At 37.0% G+C, this 19,112-nt stretch overlaps 1 protein-coding gene across 2 annotated transcripts in view; it reads right to left on the bottom strand.

Moving 5' to 3' along the window:
• Nucleotides 1-19,112, bottom strand: part of LOC127525679 (protein diaphanous homolog 1) — a 98,425-nt gene that overhangs the window by 8,693 nt on the left and 70,620 nt on the right. For both annotated transcript variants that reach the window (XM_051918387.1, XM_051918386.1), the window contains 8 exons: nucleotides 8,406-8,504; nucleotides 8,205-8,299; nucleotides 6,837-6,938; nucleotides 6,517-6,756; nucleotides 4,773-4,902; nucleotides 4,017-4,140; nucleotides 3,541-3,706; nucleotides 2,905-3,046 (listed from right to left, as the gene is read on the bottom strand). In XM_051918387.1, the coding sequence (XP_051774347.1) occupies nucleotides 2,905-3,046; nucleotides 3,541-3,706; nucleotides 4,017-4,140; nucleotides 4,773-4,902; nucleotides 6,517-6,756; nucleotides 6,837-6,938; nucleotides 8,205-8,299; nucleotides 8,406-8,504 (1,098 nt within the window). The remainder of the gene's footprint in view (nucleotides 1-2,904; nucleotides 3,047-3,540; nucleotides 3,707-4,016; nucleotides 4,141-4,772; nucleotides 4,903-6,516; nucleotides 6,757-6,836; nucleotides 6,939-8,204; nucleotides 8,300-8,405; nucleotides 8,505-19,112) is intronic.

Raw genomic sequence — 19,112 nt, 5'->3', positions numbered from 1 at the left:
CATAACAACCACAAATACACATAAACACACATGATGGGAAGGACTGTGTGCTCTGAAAACATTTTGTCTGTTTAAAATAGTTTGTTGAAAGTGTGTTTTTCATGTGGTGAATGGGTTTAGGGCTGTTTTGTGTGTGTATATAGACAGATGGTTTCAATCATGTCCTCTCTGGACAACATGGGGTTAAAGATTTATGGATCTTATTTCCCTGCCCCCCATAAACACACACACACACACCCCTTCACATGCATGCATGCATGCATACACAGACACACACACCTCCCCCATAAACATACATGGACACACACACACCATCCTTCATAAACATGCGCGCACACACACACACGGCTAACAAAAACACTCTGCAGCCCAAACAGACAGACAGACAGACAGACAGACAGACAGACACACACACACAAAAAAAACCTTGTCTAATAAAAACACTCTGCAGCCCAAACAGACACACACACACTCAGTCTCACTGTAATCCCCAGAAAATCTGCAGCCAGATGGTTTTGCATCTGACCTGACAACCTAGATCTCACACACACACAGAGAGAGAGAGAGAGAGAGAGAGAGAGAGAGAGAGAGAGAGAGAGAGAGAGAGAGAGAGAGAGAGAGAGAGAGAGAGCTGTTTGCAGTGCACACACACCACCGTGAGGTGTGTTATAGGAACAGCACATCTGATTTGCTGAGATTTCCCCCTGCTGCATATTACACATTAAATATTTATATTATATTAATACATATTATATCATTGCTAAACCAAAAATTAAAAGCTGATACTTAGTGTTCAAAGTAAAATATATAGTGTTCAAACTATAAATATCATTAATGGTTTATAAATTACCATTTCTTAAACATATTTAAAATACATTTTATTTAATATTTGAAAATATATGTTCATATTTATGATCTTATGATTTATCCTTCTCCAATAGTGTGACTATTCTGAGTATCATTCCTTAAGTTTACTATAATATGAATTAAATTAAATTTATATACATACATAAATGTGTTAGATTTACATGGAATATTTGTAGATTAAAATGTTTTACACTGCAGGACCGTTTAAACAAACTAGTGTGATGAAAAAGTGGTGACCAAATACAGCATCAATAAACACACTAAAACCTTGATATTGAAACAGTTCAATTCCATGTCATTTGTCAACTACCCAGTAACTGTGGTATTTTGGTAGAAACTCTTTACCATATCAACCCTGTTTGTTAGTGAAGCACTTTAATGCCCCTCATGACACATTCTGGATGAATCTGTATGACTATCTTCCGTTTCAGCTGCATTAGACCATCATCAGCCATTAAACTCACTCTTATGTGACATGAGCATCATCACAGTACTGACCAATCACACTGAGACATCTGTCTGACATCTGTCTGCACCCACAGAGAATCTATCACACAACACTGACACCTACTGACCAACCACAGGAGCTGCTGCTGCTGCTGTAACTGTAATGTGGGAAACACTTTTTATTTGTCTAATTCTCAGGGTTTAACTGCTAAACTAAAGATAACATGAGTGTGTTTGAGAATGTGGGAATGTCAAGGCCAAACATTTCAAATATTCAACACTGAGAGTTCAATGAACCGTGTGTGTGTGTGTGTGTGTGTGTGTGCGTGTGTGAGAGAGAGAGAGAGAGAGAGAGAGAGAGAGAGAGAACATATAGATAAGATACATGAAGATCTCTGTAGACTTCTAGAGTGTGTGTGTGTGTGTGTGTGTGTGTGTGATATGCATGTTCCTCAACTGACATTTAAATCTTCCACCTGTATGCAAATCAAACCTCATTTGAATATATAATAAATGACACTTGCTTTTATTGTCTAATTAAATTATTTTTAAGTATGTGCCACTGCATGTATAACATGTTGATCATAGTTAATTTGATTGATTTTTTTTTACTAAACAGTTTTCCTCATCTACATGCTCAGTGCTGTTTACTTAAAACTAAAACTATTAAACATTTTCATTAATTGCAATAAAGCTGAAATAAAAAATACATAAATAAATACTAGATTAAAAACTTATTTTATTTGAGTGAGTTGCCAAGGCAACATTTCTCATTTTCATTTTTTTTAAGTACTAAAGTTACTAAAACTAAACTGAAACAAAATAAATTAAAGCTAAACAAAAACATTAAACAAAAAACTAATAAATATAATTAAAAAAAATATATTTTATGAATACATTATAAGTTATATATTTAATAAAAATAGGTAATAACTAAAAAACACAATTTTGGTAAACATGAACTAACAATAAACAATACTTCTACAGCATTTATTAATCTTAATTTTTAACATTCAACATTTATAAAAACTTAAAATCAAAAGTTATTTGTTAAGATTAGTTAATGAACTAACAAGAACAACGGAAAAATAATTTTTAATAACTAACATTAACAAAGATTAATAAAAAGTGTAAATATATTCATCCAATTTAATTCACGTTAGCTAATAAATAAACTAATGTTAACAAATGAGACCTTATTACCATCCGTTTTTTCTATCAACCTCCCTTCAAACACACGCGCACACGCACACGCACGCGCGCGCACACACACACACACACACACACACACACACACACAGGTCTGCAGAAATAATGAGAGTGGAAATTTGGAGCCCCAAAAGTTTCAAACTACAGCCAGACGAGAAAAGTAGGTCAGAGAGAGAAATCTCAGTCTCAGGAGAGAGTCACATAATCTCAGATTTTCATACTGTTCTGAATCTCATAAGAACATATACAGGTCACATTTCACCCCAAAATCAAAAGAAAGAAAGAAGAAATTAGAAAACATGAAGTTGTGAGAAATGTGAACCGCATATGTTGTTATTTTTCCCCTACATACACATACACACACACAATGTGAATCTTTACCATCATTGATGTTGAGTATCTGTCCAGCGTTCATTCTCTTCTGTTTCTCCTCTTTCTCTTTTTCCGCTTTCTCTCGTGCCAGTTTGGCTCGACGAATCTTCTCCTCCGCTTCTTTCCGTTTTTGGTTCTCTTTCACCGCTTGCTGTAAAAAGCACATGCATGCAGTGAGGTGAAGTTGTGAACTCAAGATCTCTGATTCAGATCTTCTTCTGTTTGTTCAGCTAAGGAAAAATATAAAGTTATAAAGTGTTATGATGAACAGATGAAATCAGCACAGATAAGATGATGAAGTGTGTGTGTTTTTGACATGGAGTCTCTGGTCCCTTTATGACAGAGAGAATACCAGTACGTCTAGACAAAAGTCTGTTTTAATATACTAAACACAGACTGATGACTGAAACATCTGCTACACACACACTCACACACACACACACACACACACAGCGCACAGGTCACAGTAAATAGCTCAATTCCGCGTTGCTACATAAGGTAAGTTCGAATTGTGAAATATAAACTCACAACTGAGAGAAAAAACTGTCACAATTACCTTTTTTATTTTTTATTCTGTGGCGGAAACAAGCTTCCATATTTATCCAAGGTAAATACTGGTCAATTTTCTGTTGGTTGTAATCTCACCTGAAACATGTTCCTGAAGTTGTTGAGGTCACCAAATAACTCTTCTGGGCTCATCTTCTTGGGGTCGAACACAAAGTACTTGCCCAAATCCTCATACTGCTTCTCCATGTTCTCGTGCATCAGCTGGATCTTCTCAAACTGCTCATGAGCCGTCGATACAAAACTGTACAGAACTCCGTTAAGAAAAACACACCATTATGATTCACTGCACAACTTTTATATTTATAAATCATTATTAAACACATGAAAAGAGTTGTTTTTCCCTCCAACAGAGAACAAGTACTAAAACAAACATCCTCCCAAACTTCACAGGACGCTTGCAGGACGGCACACTTCTTGCAGAACCCAAACAGGATGTGATGTCACAATGGATCATTGACACTGTATTTTTTATAACATTATTGTTTGTGGGAATGACTGTGGAAGCCAAAGTGACACTTCCTGTCATGCGACAAGCTGGGGGAATAAAGGATATGGTCATTTTCTCCACGAATTTGTCCTTGTCGCTCTGCGGAGGGGGGAACGTCTCAATGTCTTTCTCCAGGTTTTTAATCTGCTTTCCCATTTGATCTATATTCTTCTGGAGCGTCTCTGCCGACACTGAGAGAGAGAGAGAGAGAGAGAGAGAGAGAGAGAGAGAGAGAGAAAAAAAATTAAAAACAAACAAACAAACAAAAAAAAAAACATTACTGTTCTAAAGTGATATTCGTATCACACTACTGTTCAAAAGTTTGGATAATAGTGTTTCATGTTTATGAAAGAAGTCTCTTCTGCTCACAAAGGCTGCATTTATTTGAACAAAAATATAGTAAAATCAGTAATATTGTGAAACATTATTACAATCTAAAAGAACTGTTTTCTATGTGCATATATTGCAAAATGTAATTTATTCCTGTGATCAAAGCTGAATTTTCAGCATCATTACTCCAGTCTTCAGTGTCACATGATCCTTCAGAAATCATTCTAATATACTGATTTGCTGCTCAAGAAACATTTATGATTACTATTAATGTTTCCACAGTTTTGTGGAAACTGTGAAACAGAAAGCTTTTGTAACATTATAAATGTCTTTACTGTCACCTTTGATCAATTTAATGCATCCTTGCTGAATAAAAGTATTAATTTCTTAAAAAAAAAAAAAAAAAAAAATACAGACCCCAAACTTTTGAATGGTAGTGTATATAGAATAAGAAAAGCATCATCAATGACGTCAAGGTGGGACTGAGACTGACCTTTGCTGGCTTTCTCCACATGGATGAGTTCCTCTGGGAAGGTCATGACCTCAGGGTAATGCTCCTGACATGTTTCCGCCAGGAAGTGCAGTAGAGTCTGTTTCTGATCTGCTGATTTAGTGTCTCTCAACTAAACACACACATACACACATTTGTTTACTACTTACTTTGTGGGGACCAACACAGATTCTGGGCTCTACTAGAATAAGTTTTCATGCTTGAATGTTCAAAAACCACATTATTTTCCCCATATTCTCCATTGTTGCAACTCCTCTCTTCCCAGTCTGTCAGTAATGCTCTGTCTCTATGAAGCCCCTCCTTCTGAAAAGCACAATGTGCTCTGATTGGTCTGCTAGAGCAGTGTGTTGTGATTGGTCAAGCTCTTCCAGCATGTTTGGGAAATGCCCCGCCCTTTACCATAACCGCCAGTTTCAACACAGTACTAACAAACTCAACCAGGCCCCGCCCCTTTATTCTGCATATGCCTTGGACGGGAATTATTTAAATGAGGAATATTGTGACATGTTCGTTCCGGAAGAAAACTCAAGACTACAATGGAGGCGTTTCAAGGAGTTCAGAAACAGTGACAGTGATATAGAGAATAATGCTTCATAAAATTGAGGTTAAACCACTGGAATCACATGGATTACTGTAATGATATCTTTACTACCTTTCTGGGGCTTGAAAGTGCTAGTTGCATAGACAGAAATGATTCGATGGACAACAGCGGTCCTAGAGGCAAAGTTACTCAGAATGAGGAGGTCTACCATGTGGTATGAATGTCATGGGCATGTGCGAAAAATCGCGCGATGCACGATCCTTTATGCACATGAAAAACGCAAAGGTGACCCCGGTGGCCGATTTCTTTTGAATTTCTCACAGGCCTCTAGGGCCGTGAGTCAAACAGGCCCAGCGAGTTTCATTCCAATCGGCCTCCGTTAACCTTGTCTGATAGCTGCTCAAATTTCATTGGCCGATGGCGGACATGTTTTTTGAGATGCGTCAATGTCCCCATCATGGCACCTTGGACGAAGACACTGCACACCAATTTTCAAGTCAATCGGACTAATGGTGAAGTAGTTATAGCCATTTTCATTTTTTCCCCCTGTTATAGTGCCACTACTTGGCCAGACGCCACGTCCTTTTTCACGAGACCGCAGAATGAGCTTTTACATAGGTGTGCTGAGTTTGGTGAAAATATCTCATTCCGATCACGAGTTATAGACATTTTAGTAAAAGTGGATCCACCTACTTAGAAGGTTTTGGCGTCCCTTAGTTCGCAAACTAGACTAGGCTAGTTCGCAAAAGTAGGTTTTTCAAAAAAAAAAAAATAAATAATTGTCTTGAGGATTCCAACAATTTAAGACACTTGAGCCTATGCATAACAGTTTAGGAGTTATGAGCAATTTCGTACTTTTGACCGCTGTAGCGCTCCTGTCAGGCCAATCGGGGCGAGTCTTGGTGTCTCTACGACTTACGGTTTGGTCTGCCCGATCACTTTTAGGGGAAAATGCTGATCCTTGGAAATTTAAAAAATTACAATAGGCTTTCAGTGCTACGCGCTTGAACCCCTAATAAATACTGTAACGTTAACTATTGGGATCTTATTGTAAAGTATTACTGATATGTTAGATAAGCCCTATCTACGCAGAATGAAAAGCTGCTGGTTTGAAAATCTACGCAGAATGAAAGGTTACTCTAGTGTTCACAGCTTTTGTCAAGCTGAGCAGATGTAGGAAATCACCTTGCACAGGTAACTGATGCTGAATCCGAAAGCTTTGGCGTTACGCGATCCTGCGTTCATGAAGTTTCCTAGCAGCAGCGTGATCTCCAGCAGTTTAGCGAAGCCCTCACTCTTCCGAAGCTCCTCGCAGGCGGCCGTCACCGCCACCACGTCCGGCTTGACGTTATTCACCTGCTCCTCGAACTGGAGCTTGAAGAGGATGGCGGTCAGACGGGGCTTCAGACGCTTCACTGTACTGATCTAGAATCGGAGACACACATGCACTGTCTGTCTTTGTGTGACTGTGTTTGGGAGAAGTCAGTATTGTTTGTGTTTCTCACCACAACTCCGAACTGTTCAGATTCAGCCAGCTCCTCGTATTCGTCTTTCAGGTCTGTTAATGTGTTGAGTTGTTCCTGCTCCGGCAGCAGCTTCAGCAAACTCTGAAACACACACAGTAGCTGTTTACCACTAGAAAACGACACTAGTTTCACTGGTTTGGTCCATTTTGGTTTGCCTACATAAAACTTTACACACAAAGATTGGCAGTTTGATTGGCAGACATGTTACGGAAGCCCTAAAAGGCTGTTTCTTTCTTTCTTGTTTTCTTGACGTAATTTTCTTGTGTTCTCGACATGTTTTCTTGTGATCAGGACTTCATTTTTTTGGTGTACTCAAATAAAAAAAAAATAAAAAAAAACTTTATCATGAATGATTTGCTTTTCCAAGGCAAAGCAGATTATTAAAAAACAACAACAACAACAACAACAACAAAAAAGTGGGACTTGATTAATATCATGAATTGATTAGATGAGTGACTCTGTAAGAAGTTGGTTATAAAAAATAAGTGGGACCAATGATGTCATCCAAAAAGTAATGTTGCTTCAGAAGCAGTCATTACATTTTAATACAAGATTATGAAGACAAATGTTTTTAATTTTGAAAGAACATGCACTGATGATTCTTTCACAATAAGACCAAAAAATAGCTATTTTGATTTCACGTGGACTTGAATCCTGCAGCATTTTAAAGATTAAAGATCTCAGTATTGTAAACTTGAAGGTCTTGTCTTAAATGACATCAAACCAACAATAAATGTTTATCCAAGCTAAATACTGGTCATATTTTCTTGTGATCTTGACATAGCTTGTTTTCTCGTGATCATGACTTCATTTGTGACCCTGGACCACAAAACCAGTCACAAGTCGCACGGGTATATTTGTAGCAATAGCCAATAATACATTGTATGGGTCAAAATTATCAATTTTTATTTTATGCCAAAAATCATTAGGATATTAAGTAAAGATCATGTTCCGTGAAGACATTTTGTAAATTTCCTACCAAAAATATATAAAATATTTATTTTTGTAAGTAATATGCATTGCTAAGTTCTTCATTTGGACAACTTTAAAGGCGATTTTCTCAATATTTTGATTTTTTTTTTTGCACCCTCAGATTCCAGATTTTCAAATAGTTGTATCTCGGCCAAATATTGTCCTATCCTAAACCATACATCAATGGAAAGCTTATTTATTCAAAAAATAGACCCTTATGAATGGTTTTGCGGTCCAGGGTCACATTTGTCTGTGTACTCATAAACGAACAAATAATAAAAAAAAAAGGATTAATGATAATAAAAACTTTTCATTTCAGGTTGTTCTGAGCTGTTTTCCTGTTTGTTGATGTGATGTTCACACACTCTTTCATACCTGCACCATGTTTTCAGTGAGAACTTTCTCGTTGACCTCCAAGATGACATTCTTCATCTCTTCATAAGGCAGTCTGTTTGAACCCAAGAATATAGCTGCAACACAGAGAGAGTTCTGAGCAAACAACTCTATGAATGATGGTGTTAAACTAGTGAGATATTTCACATCTGAATGAACATTCACGCTCAGGCTGTTACTTACAGAGATTCTGGGATGTTTTGGAGTCGAGCACTTTCAGCTCCTTCACTTTCTTCTTTTGAGCGTTCTTCTTCTCTTCAGATCCTTCTTGATCTTTCTTAACTAGAAATACACAAAGAGAGAGAGAAGGTTAAGTACTTTGAGATAGTGGCCTCGGATTCAAAAAGAACCTGAAAATGGTGTTTCTTGAAGGCCGGACTCATCTCTCTCCCACATACACACACTTTTACTGTCAGGGTTACTGTGCTCATACAGGCTGAATGAGTTTTTGTGGAGTTTGACACGTCAGTCACTGACATCAGTATCCAGTGGTTTTATGTACTATACTTCATCTAATACTTCTTTAAACAAGAATTTTCAAACTGTTTTATGATTTTTTTGCAGTTATGAAGTCATGATAATTAATAGACTTTATTAAATATTTGTACTTTTAAAAATTCATCACCACTGCAGTTATTTTAGTATATTTATTTATATACTATTATAGTATTTATTAATATTTTTAATGACATCTTTTTCAATTTTTATTTTATTTTTAGTAATTATTCATTTATTTATTTATTCAGTTTTAGTACTAAATGTAAACTTATTTCAGTTATTTGCCAAGGCAACATTTCTAATTTTAAGTTCATTTAATATTTATATTTCAGTTGCAGAAAATTAGTTAGTTTTCATTTCAATTTTTTTGTTTTTTTTGTTTTTGTAATTAGTACTTTAGTAATTTAATAATTGTAGGTTTTTTTTATATATTTCTATTTTTTTTATTTAGATTTTTATTTCAGTTCTAGTTTTAGTAATTTTAGTTTTAGTACTAAATAAAGTACTTCACTTAGTTGCCAAGTCAACATTTCTAATTGTAAGTTTTTAATTTAATATTTATATTTCATTTTATTCCAGCTCTATTTAAATAGCAGAAAATAAGTTAATACTTTTAGTTGACAATAACAACTCTATACCACAGGTCTATTTTAGCTAAGTGCAAATAATAATAATAATAATAATAATAATATAAAAAATATATAATATTATATAAAATTAGATGTTGAATTAAAAAAAGATCATGTACATGTCATTTGTCCTGTACTTCATAGTTGTAAAATTACAAAAAAAAAACTCAGCTTCAAAAATCCAAGGAAATATCTAATCCAGAAAAGAAAAATAACTCTGTATACACACACACACACACACACACACACACTCCTCATCAGTGTGTCGGCATCTCTGTTCTAAAGACAGACTGTGAGGGGAGGTCAGAGGTCAGAACTCAGAGGTGGAAAGTCAAACGGCCAACAACTTCAATGAAACGTGAAGACTGAAGTTCACACTACTGACGAGTCTCCAGAGAAAGACCACGGACACACACAGAGTCAGATGACCCTCAGCTTGTGTGTGTGATAATCTCTTTCGTTCATAGTGCATGAAACACAATCAAGATCAGATAAACATCTTCATCTCTATCTGCAATCTGCCCTGCTATTCTCTTCTGTCCATGTCTGTCCTTTATTCTTTCTCTAAAGTCTTTCTGAATACTTTCTCTTCTGTCCTCCATTTTCAGCCTCCTTTCAAACTTTTTTTTCTCTCTGTACCTCATTTCCGAGCAGTACATTTGTCTTTGGCATCCGTGTGTGTGTGTGTGTGTGTGTATTTAGTTACAGCAGCATATGGAAACGCTCAAGAGAGTGAAACAGCTTTGGATTACATTACATACACACACACACACACACACATATAGGTTTTCCATGTTTTTTGGGGACATTCCATAGACATAATGATTTTTATACTGTACAAACTGTATATTCTATTCCCGAACCCTAAACCTGCCCATCACAGAAAACTTTCCGCTCTGTTACTTTTTTAATTTTTTTTAAATGTGCTACATAAATAAACATTTGAATCTGGGACTGAGTTTTAAGGAAAAAATAAATAGAAAGAAAGAGAAGACTAGATAGAGAGATCGTTTCAGTATCTGCCTACAGCATGATCTGAAATGTCTGTCAGTGGGTCTGTGTGTGTGTGTGTGTGTGTGTGTGTGTGTGAGATTGATTATGCACTCAGCCAGTGAACACACAGTCATATCCCCTGCAATTCACTGCCTGTGATTCATAAAATGGGATCTGTATTCAAAATGGCTGCTGGTCTCTCTCTCTCACACACACACACACACACACAAACCCAAAGATTCCAAAACTCATTTATGAGCCAATGGCGCCTCTGCAGGTCACAATGAAAACTGCACAATGACAACTGCACATCTGTGTTGCATTAACATTACATTTACAAGTGTGTGTGTGTGTGCTTGCACAATCAGGAACTAGAAAACACAGGCTCTTTAATGTTATTGTTTCTGGATTGTGTTGTAAACGTCCCGCTGTCTTTTGTATTTTTGTATTGCCTGAGGTCTATTCATCCACTCGGGCTTTTATCTTCCTCTCATGGCATCCAGCCTCAATACACAGCTGCTTCATACAAAAGAGCTCACACACACACCTCGAAATGAGGACATATCACGGACCTATCATTTATTTATATATATATATCTCCAAAACATGGAATTGTTCCTAAAGGGAGGTTTGGTCACATTTAGCTCTATTCTGGGGACAATAACTATAAATACCCTAAACCACACACACACAAACACACACACACACACACACACACACACACACACACACACACACAGCAGAACGTTTGTGGTTATTTCTGTAAGTGTCCAGCTGTCTTTCCACTTTTGTCCGTCTCTTTGTCTGTCTTACATTAAAATCACTGTGTTTCTGTGTTTATTAGTTGAGCAAGAGCCACAGACATCATGTCTGCTGTTTCTGGAACTCCAGATCTCAGTTTAAACACACACACACACACACACACACACACACACACACACACACACACACTCTTCTTTACCCATACAAGGCAAGAGTTTATGCGAGTGGAGGTCACAGTGAGAGACACAGACAGACTCGTCCAGCATGTTAAAGTGTAGCAAGTGAACTCCACCTCATCAGCAAACTGAACACAAGCTTAATACAATCCAATCACACAAAGAGAAACTTTGTTCTTTCATTTCTCTCTCTCTTTCATTAGAGATTATTTTTAGTCTAAAGTGTATTGCTGACAGCCTCCTTTGTTCTGTATAAGTTTATGGTGGAGCACCAGCGCCTCTAGTGACAGCACCGACACACTGCAGCCTAAACTTACACTACACTTATTGCAAAACACCAAACTTTTCAAAAGATTTCAAAAGAGTTTTTGTTTTTGATATCTGAAGAAAAGTTTATACTAAAACTTGCAATTTATAATAGTCTAGTGTGAAGACACACTGCAGTCTTAATGTCAACTGAATGTGACTTATTGAGGAATTAAGAGTCATTTCTTATATTTTACTGGAGCTTTTGTTATAAATACAATCTCTCATTTGTGGATTTACTTTCCTGAAGCAACTTGTGAGGAAATCTGTGTCCTTTGAAAAATTAAATTGTTCTATTCCAACATTCTGAGAATCAGTTAAGACAAATTTCAAAACAAACTACACATTTTTAAACAGACTCAAGCACTTTTATACGCAATGTCTTAAAGGAAAGAATGTTTCTCCTCCTGAGAGAAATGGAATGTACCCTGTCAGCAAACACACACACACACACTCCATACTTCAGTAATCTAATAGAAAACAAACTCAGTAAAACTGCTGCCTGCAGGAATGCAGCTCTCTGAGAGTTTGACACAAAGAAAGAAAAAAAGAAAGAATGAAATGAAAGAGGGACAGATGCTGGAGAGAGACAGAAACAGAGCAGGTGGTCGTTGTTTGGGGCTTTAAATGTAAAACACAGCAGCAGCTGATGAGACGCCATCCCTTTAAACTTTAAATGCCCATGATATTGTGTGTGTGTGTGTGTGTGTGTGTGTGTGTGTGTGTGTGTGTGTGTGTGTGTGTGTGTGTGTGTGTGTGTGTGTGTGTTTTCAGGGAGTTTCCAGGGCTCCGGTTGCCGAGGGTAACCTCGGAGCTGAAAGGGGCCCTTTATCCTGTTTTTGTGTGGAGAGGAAGGAATGAGAGCGGAGAGAATGGAGAGGGGGGCAAGCGGAGGGGTGACTCAGTGCCAGATGGCAGGGTGTGGTGTGACGGGGGCGGGGAGACTGACAGGAAGTAGGAGGGTCAAATTCAGGGGGACGGGCTGTGGGCGGGGTTTAGAGTGTGCTCACTTGCGCACCCCTGGTGCATGAACGGTGCAACTGCAGTGTAAAAATATTAAGATGGGATATTTAGTAGATAATGCATAAAATATCAGCTATAAAATGCAAATATCACAAAAAAAGGATTGTAAGAAAATCCAGGGACTTGAATAAGTCCAAAACATTCAGAATACAGAATCTTATAAAGCTTATTTCCTAATAAGAAAATCAGATTCATCTTTTTAAATTAAATGTAAACTACAATGAATGAAGAAAATTTATAAATGTCATATAAATGTCATTGTCTTACCAGCATATAAACAAAATAAAAAGTAGGCAACACTCAAACATAGTGCTACATATGAAGCATCAATCAAACTATCATATTTTACTATTATGATATTAAAAAAAATTATATATATATATATATATATATATATATATATATATTTTCAACAAAATATGGCATGCCAATTAAAATAATTAAATTAGAATATTAAATTAAATACAACACACAACCACTATCTTGTAGAGTTACGGGGGGGGAAAAAATTGAGAATATCATTTTTTTTTCTAAAGATAGTATTAAAATAATTATTTAAAGGTTTTTAAGTTTTACATTTCACAGCATCAATATCAGGTTAAAATAATATCAATGTATAAACGAAACATATATTATGTGTGTATTTTATTGTGTATATTTGAGTGTATAAATCTATTTGTGAGGTCATACTGCCATCTACTGGAGCAACTGTGAACTGCAGCGTTTCAGTTCAAAATATTTAGACTGATTTATTACAGAAAATTAAAAAATGACAAGAGTATACTGGTGGAAAGTCTTCTAGCATGAGATTTCAAATTTACCTCACACACAGACTCGTTTATTTCAATTAAAGTGTGTAATTACATTCAACAGTCTGTCAAAGGACAGAGAATAAGTGTGATAAAGTTGTGTTTTGGCATATAAATTTTAATGTGTTTTCTTGACTGTGACATTGGCACTAAGTGACCTCGGGAGAGAAAGTGTGTGTGCGTCCTCTGCTCCTCTGGCCATGAAGGTCTGCAGCAGTGACGCACAAACACAGTACGACTTGAATTACTGATCAGACAGACATACACACACACACACACACACACACACACACACTGTGGCTGAACACAATCATATTTTAACTCTCAGGAATGTGGGGATAGATTAGGAACACACTACACACACACACACACAGAATAATGATTTTAAATCAATGCTCCATCCCCACGTCAAGATTTACTACAGCAATTACAGCAACCTAATTACACACACACACACACACACACACACACACACACACACACAGGTGTAATAAGTCTATGACTCAGTCAATCTGTCCCTCCTTCACAGCTCAGAGCTCCAGGGAGCCTGTAGGACGGACACACACACACAGGATGTTGTGAAGTTAATAAGATGCTGAGGTGACTGTGCGCAAAAATATGAAGGTCACACACACAGGAGGAACAAAACACATCGATCCACATCTGTGCAAACACACAAAACAGCACACATTCCAATAAACAATTAAGCACACACTCAAGGACATCAATAACACCGGTCCATCCAACAGGGTTTACTTTAGCAGATACATGATACATAAGTGTGAGTGTGTTGATAGATCAGTGTCTGTTTCCAACATGTAATTACACACACCGACGGCTCTTAAACAACAGCTGCTACAACTTACACTTCATCCGCGACACCTTGTGTGTGTGTGAAATGAACAAACCAGAGTGATATTTGATAAACACCTTAAAACACTGCCCTCTAGCGACAGATGACGAAAAATGAAAAGCTTTACAGCTCAAATAAAACATGTAAGAGTTTTTAATGTTTTTGAAAGTCTCTACTGCTCACCAAGGATGCATTTATTTGATCAGTTGTAAAAACAGTAATACTGTGAAATATTGTTACAATTTACAATACCTGATTTCAATGTGAATATATTTTAAACTGTATCAAAGCTGAATTTTCAGCATCATTACTCCAGTCATCAGTGTCACATGACCCTTTAGAAATCATTCTAATATGCTGATTTGCTGCTCAAGAAACATGTTGAAAACAGTTGTGCTGCTTAGTATTAAAAAAGATCTGATTTTGAACTTTTTAACGGTAGTGTACACACACACACACATATATATATATATATATATATATGAACTGAGGGGTGAAAGAATTTTTTTTGTGTGTCCGCGCTAATCGTCATTATGTCACAAATGTGGCTGACAGCCTTTAACTTGTATTTACATCAGAACATTCCTGCCAAAACACACATCACAGTTCCTTTGAACAGCAGATGAATCTGGTGGACTCACACAAATTGGCACAAACACACCACAAGAACAAACACAGAGTTTGTAAAGATGCTCCATCTCTCATTCTTTGCTGCGGGCGAGACTTCAGGCGTGCGACCCGAGCTGCAAAACCAGACAGAGATGCCAAGAGACACACACACACACACACACCCCAAGATCCACACCAGAGACCAGCTCACGGTCTGGCCTACAGACAGTGCTTCTATCTCACGCACACACATCAAATGTCACTTCAAGGGGACTGGAAGTGTGTGTGCGGACCAGAACTCAAGATTTTCAGTCTGTAATAATCAAAAATGCCTGTCTTAAAGGGACAGCTCACCTCAAAATAAGCATTCAGTCATTTACTCACCCTCATGTCGTTCTAAACCTGTATGGGTTTCATAATTCAGCGTAATACAAAAATTCGATATTTAGCTGAACGTTCACGCTGCTCTTTTCCATATAACAAATGCAAATACAAAATGATGACAGAATCCTTATTTTTGGGTGAACTGTCTCTTTAAATAATCACGGCACTGTGTGTGCGTGTTATTTATATGCCTCTCCTAAAGTCCCACAGTCTCTTTTGATGATGTTCTTTCTCAAGACACACTCACACACGGTCGGTGTGCCGTCAGCGCTCTCCTGAGGGTCTGTAGCTGTGATGCTTTGTTTTTTTTTTACCTCTTTCTGTGCTGGAGTTCACAGTGGACTGTCCAATTAAACACACCAGCGCCACAGACACTCACATAACCTTCAGAAGCACATTATCTCTTATTCTGTCTTTCTCTGTCCATCCTCGAGGGGTCTGGCCTCCTTCACTGGCCATAAAGGATAAGAACATCACTATTCTAAGAGAAAGAAAGAACGAGCAGTTCTACTCGCTCTTGAGCTAAACTGACCGTCACACACATCAGCTGTATCATATAATGGACTAAAGGGATAGTTCAGCCAAAAATCTAAATTCTGTCATCATTTATTCACGCTCATGTCATTTTAGTCCATATGACTTACTTTCTTTTGAGGAAACAAATTATTTGAATGGTTGCATTTATTTGATTTATATAAATACTGAAATTTTTGAAATATTATTACAATTTAAAACAGCTGTTTTCTATGTGAATATATAGTAAAATGTAATTTATTCCTGTGATCAAAGCTGAATTTTCAGCATCATTACTCCAGTCTTCAGTGTCACATGATGATTTGATGCTCAAGAAACATTTCTGATTATTATCAATATTTTTTAGAAACTGATAGCAAATGACTAACTATAATGATCCAATTCCAATTAAAAGGTGCGTTTCTATAGCTGAAACAGCAGAGCAGGATGCTAGCAATGCCAAGATCTTGGGCTTAACACATTCAATGCAAAGTCACTTTGAATAAAAGTGTCTGCCAAACACATAAATATAACTGAAATAACTTCATGAGCAGAAACAGGAACTAGTATGTGTGTATGTGTGATAGCTGTAGGTTTAATTTCGGCCCCTGTCAACTCATCTGAGCAGAAAACCTGCCATGATTTCTGACCAGGCCAAGCCAGGGGTGTGTAGAAAACATCACGCATGCACACACACATGTTCAAACAAACACACACGCCTCTAGAAGCACTCGAAGGACAGTAATTACATGAACATGTTATTGACGCATAACCAAACACACATTCACACATCTGAGCATCTGTCAGTCAAATAACTCCTAAACATCAGCAGAAATTCTCGCTGGGGTCCCGTACGTGTGTGTGTGTGTGTGTGTGTGTGTGTGTGTGAGAGCTTGTTTAGGACTGGTTAATCTGCTCAGTATAACTCAGGTTAAAAGACAGACAGATGTTGTATTACTAAAGATCTACAGGGAAATCAAAGATTGAGGTAAAACAACAGCTGCTCACACACACACACACACACACACACACACACACACACACACACACAAAATGTGAGATCCTCTTTCCAAGGATTCGCAAATTATATACTTTTAAAACACAGACACACACATACATTACACACACTGCATGTTGCCAAAACTTATGATAATGTATATCAATAATCAATACTTATATAATCCTTAAATATACACGTTTAAACAACAGTTCTTTCTGGTTCTCTAAACTGATTGGCTGAGAGCCGTGCAATATTCCACTAGTATCAGCACCATTTGTCTCACTCCACTTGCGCTGACTGTCATGTCGGTCAAGCAAATCGACCATTTTTTTTATTTTTATTTATTTATTTATTTTACAAATACTACTGTTGTTGTGTCATGGAATGTAGTTTTAGGAGTTTTTAGGTGAGAATGTAATTATTTAGACCTCAAATATGTGACTCCTATATAAACACAGCACATAGCTAATATAAAACATAGCTATTTTACAATTTGTTAAGATGCTTTCGCAGATTCGTTTAGTTTAACTAAGTACTAAATAAACTAAAACGAATAAAAACTATAAAGACATTTATTTTTATTTATTTAAAAAAAAAACATAATAAACGACAAACTTTAAACTAAAAACTTAACAAGTAAAAACAGAAAATATAAAATCTAATTCAAATTAACAAAAACTATAACAGTGTATCAATGAAAGGATAAACAGTTTCTATTACAGCTCCAATGAAGAATTTATGCTTCAAGTGACACTGAAACATTACAGATGTACAGCAGAATCAATGGACAGCTGTGTAGTACATTTAGAACCCTGATGTTATCTCAAGTTATCCTAACTGACTGATAATAACAATTCAATTAATAACATAAAAAAACAAAAGCTGTCTGATACTATAATGGTTTGTTGTGTATCTTCTTTAACTACTCTTATCCTTAAAGCGAAAACCACAGTCTAGACACAAACACGAATGAGGTGTGTGTTTTCTCTAGTGAGTGAGATCTGACCCTGATATCAGTACACACCGACTCTGAAGGTGTGTGAACTACAGCTGTGCACCTCATGTTGTCCACCTGTGAACTGTGTGCGTGTTGTGAGTCGTCACACAGGAGTGAAGCAGAACTTTTCTTCTCTCATACACACACACACACACACACACACACTTCAGAGCGTCTGTCAGCTTCATTCACGCGCTGAAATGAAAATCAGTGAGAACTGACAGCTTTATAAAACTTTAAACCTGCAGCTAACCACTCTAAACACACACACACACACGGAATCAGTCATACGTGAGAAGTTGGAGATGGAAAGAGTTGAAGCAGAAACACATAAAACCAGAGAGAAACCAGTCACACCCACACACACACACTGGAGTGAAGAGCTCTGAGAGTAATGACTCTCTCTGTGCCACTTGTTTTCACACTTGGCCTGTCGTGTCACTTGATTCAGGGGTCTGAGAAAAAAAAAAGTGACTTATAAGTGAACACTTCAAAAGAACTTGGACGCCTTCAAACAATTGCAGGGAAGATCACTTTAGGATTGCGTAGGTTTATGTTCTTTATCTGTCACAGGATACACTGATGCTTGCAATGAAGATGACCGAACGAGGGGCTTATTAAAAATTTGATGTGAAAATTATGGCTTGAAAATTCTTGCCATAAGAATTTCATTTACAAAATTATGGCTTGTGAATTTATTAAAAGTGGCATTTGTCATGGTACAAAAGATTTCAGATAAACACTGTTCTGTTGAACATTCTATTCAATTCTTTAAAAAAAGTATCAAACACCGCTCCACATCACTGCATATTAAACATGTTCTGATTAGCCGTGATTGATTCACGTTGTGCAGCATTTTCACTTTTTTTTTTTTTTGGTTATTAATTACATTTGGTGAATTCACTGGCATTGGAGTTCAGCTCTATTCAAGAGGAAAACATCCTTAGTATCGCTTTCTCTCGCTCTCTCTTTGAGTTCTGGGTGAGAAAAGGACACTGAGTAAGAGTGTATGGGGGAGGCACTGTCTCTTAATTAAGAGTCACTCCATATCGTGCTCTAACGAGGTCACTCTAATGAGGTCACAGGCAGGGGGAGGAGCTACAGTCTTTCCTCAAGAGGACACACACACACACACACACATACACAGAACAAATCCAACACATGTATTCACTAGTACACTGAAAATACATGATGAAAAACACAAACACATGCAGGAGAGAAAGAGAAGGTGCCTTTGGCTGGTAATTGGAAACACATAAAAGCGTCTCTCTTTGTTTCTTTCTCTTTTTCCTGTCTCTTTCTCTCTCTCCCTCCCTCTCCAATTCTTCTCCTCCCTCT

This window comes from Ctenopharyngodon idella, chromosome 14 (genome assembly GCF_019924925.1).
Source record: "Ctenopharyngodon idella isolate HZGC_01 chromosome 14, HZGC01, whole genome shotgun sequence".
NCBI lineage: Eukaryota > Metazoa > Chordata > Actinopteri > Cypriniformes > Xenocyprididae > Ctenopharyngodon > Ctenopharyngodon idella.
Note: the sequence above shows the minus strand (reverse complement) of the source record. Positions and strands in the feature narration are given on the sequence as shown.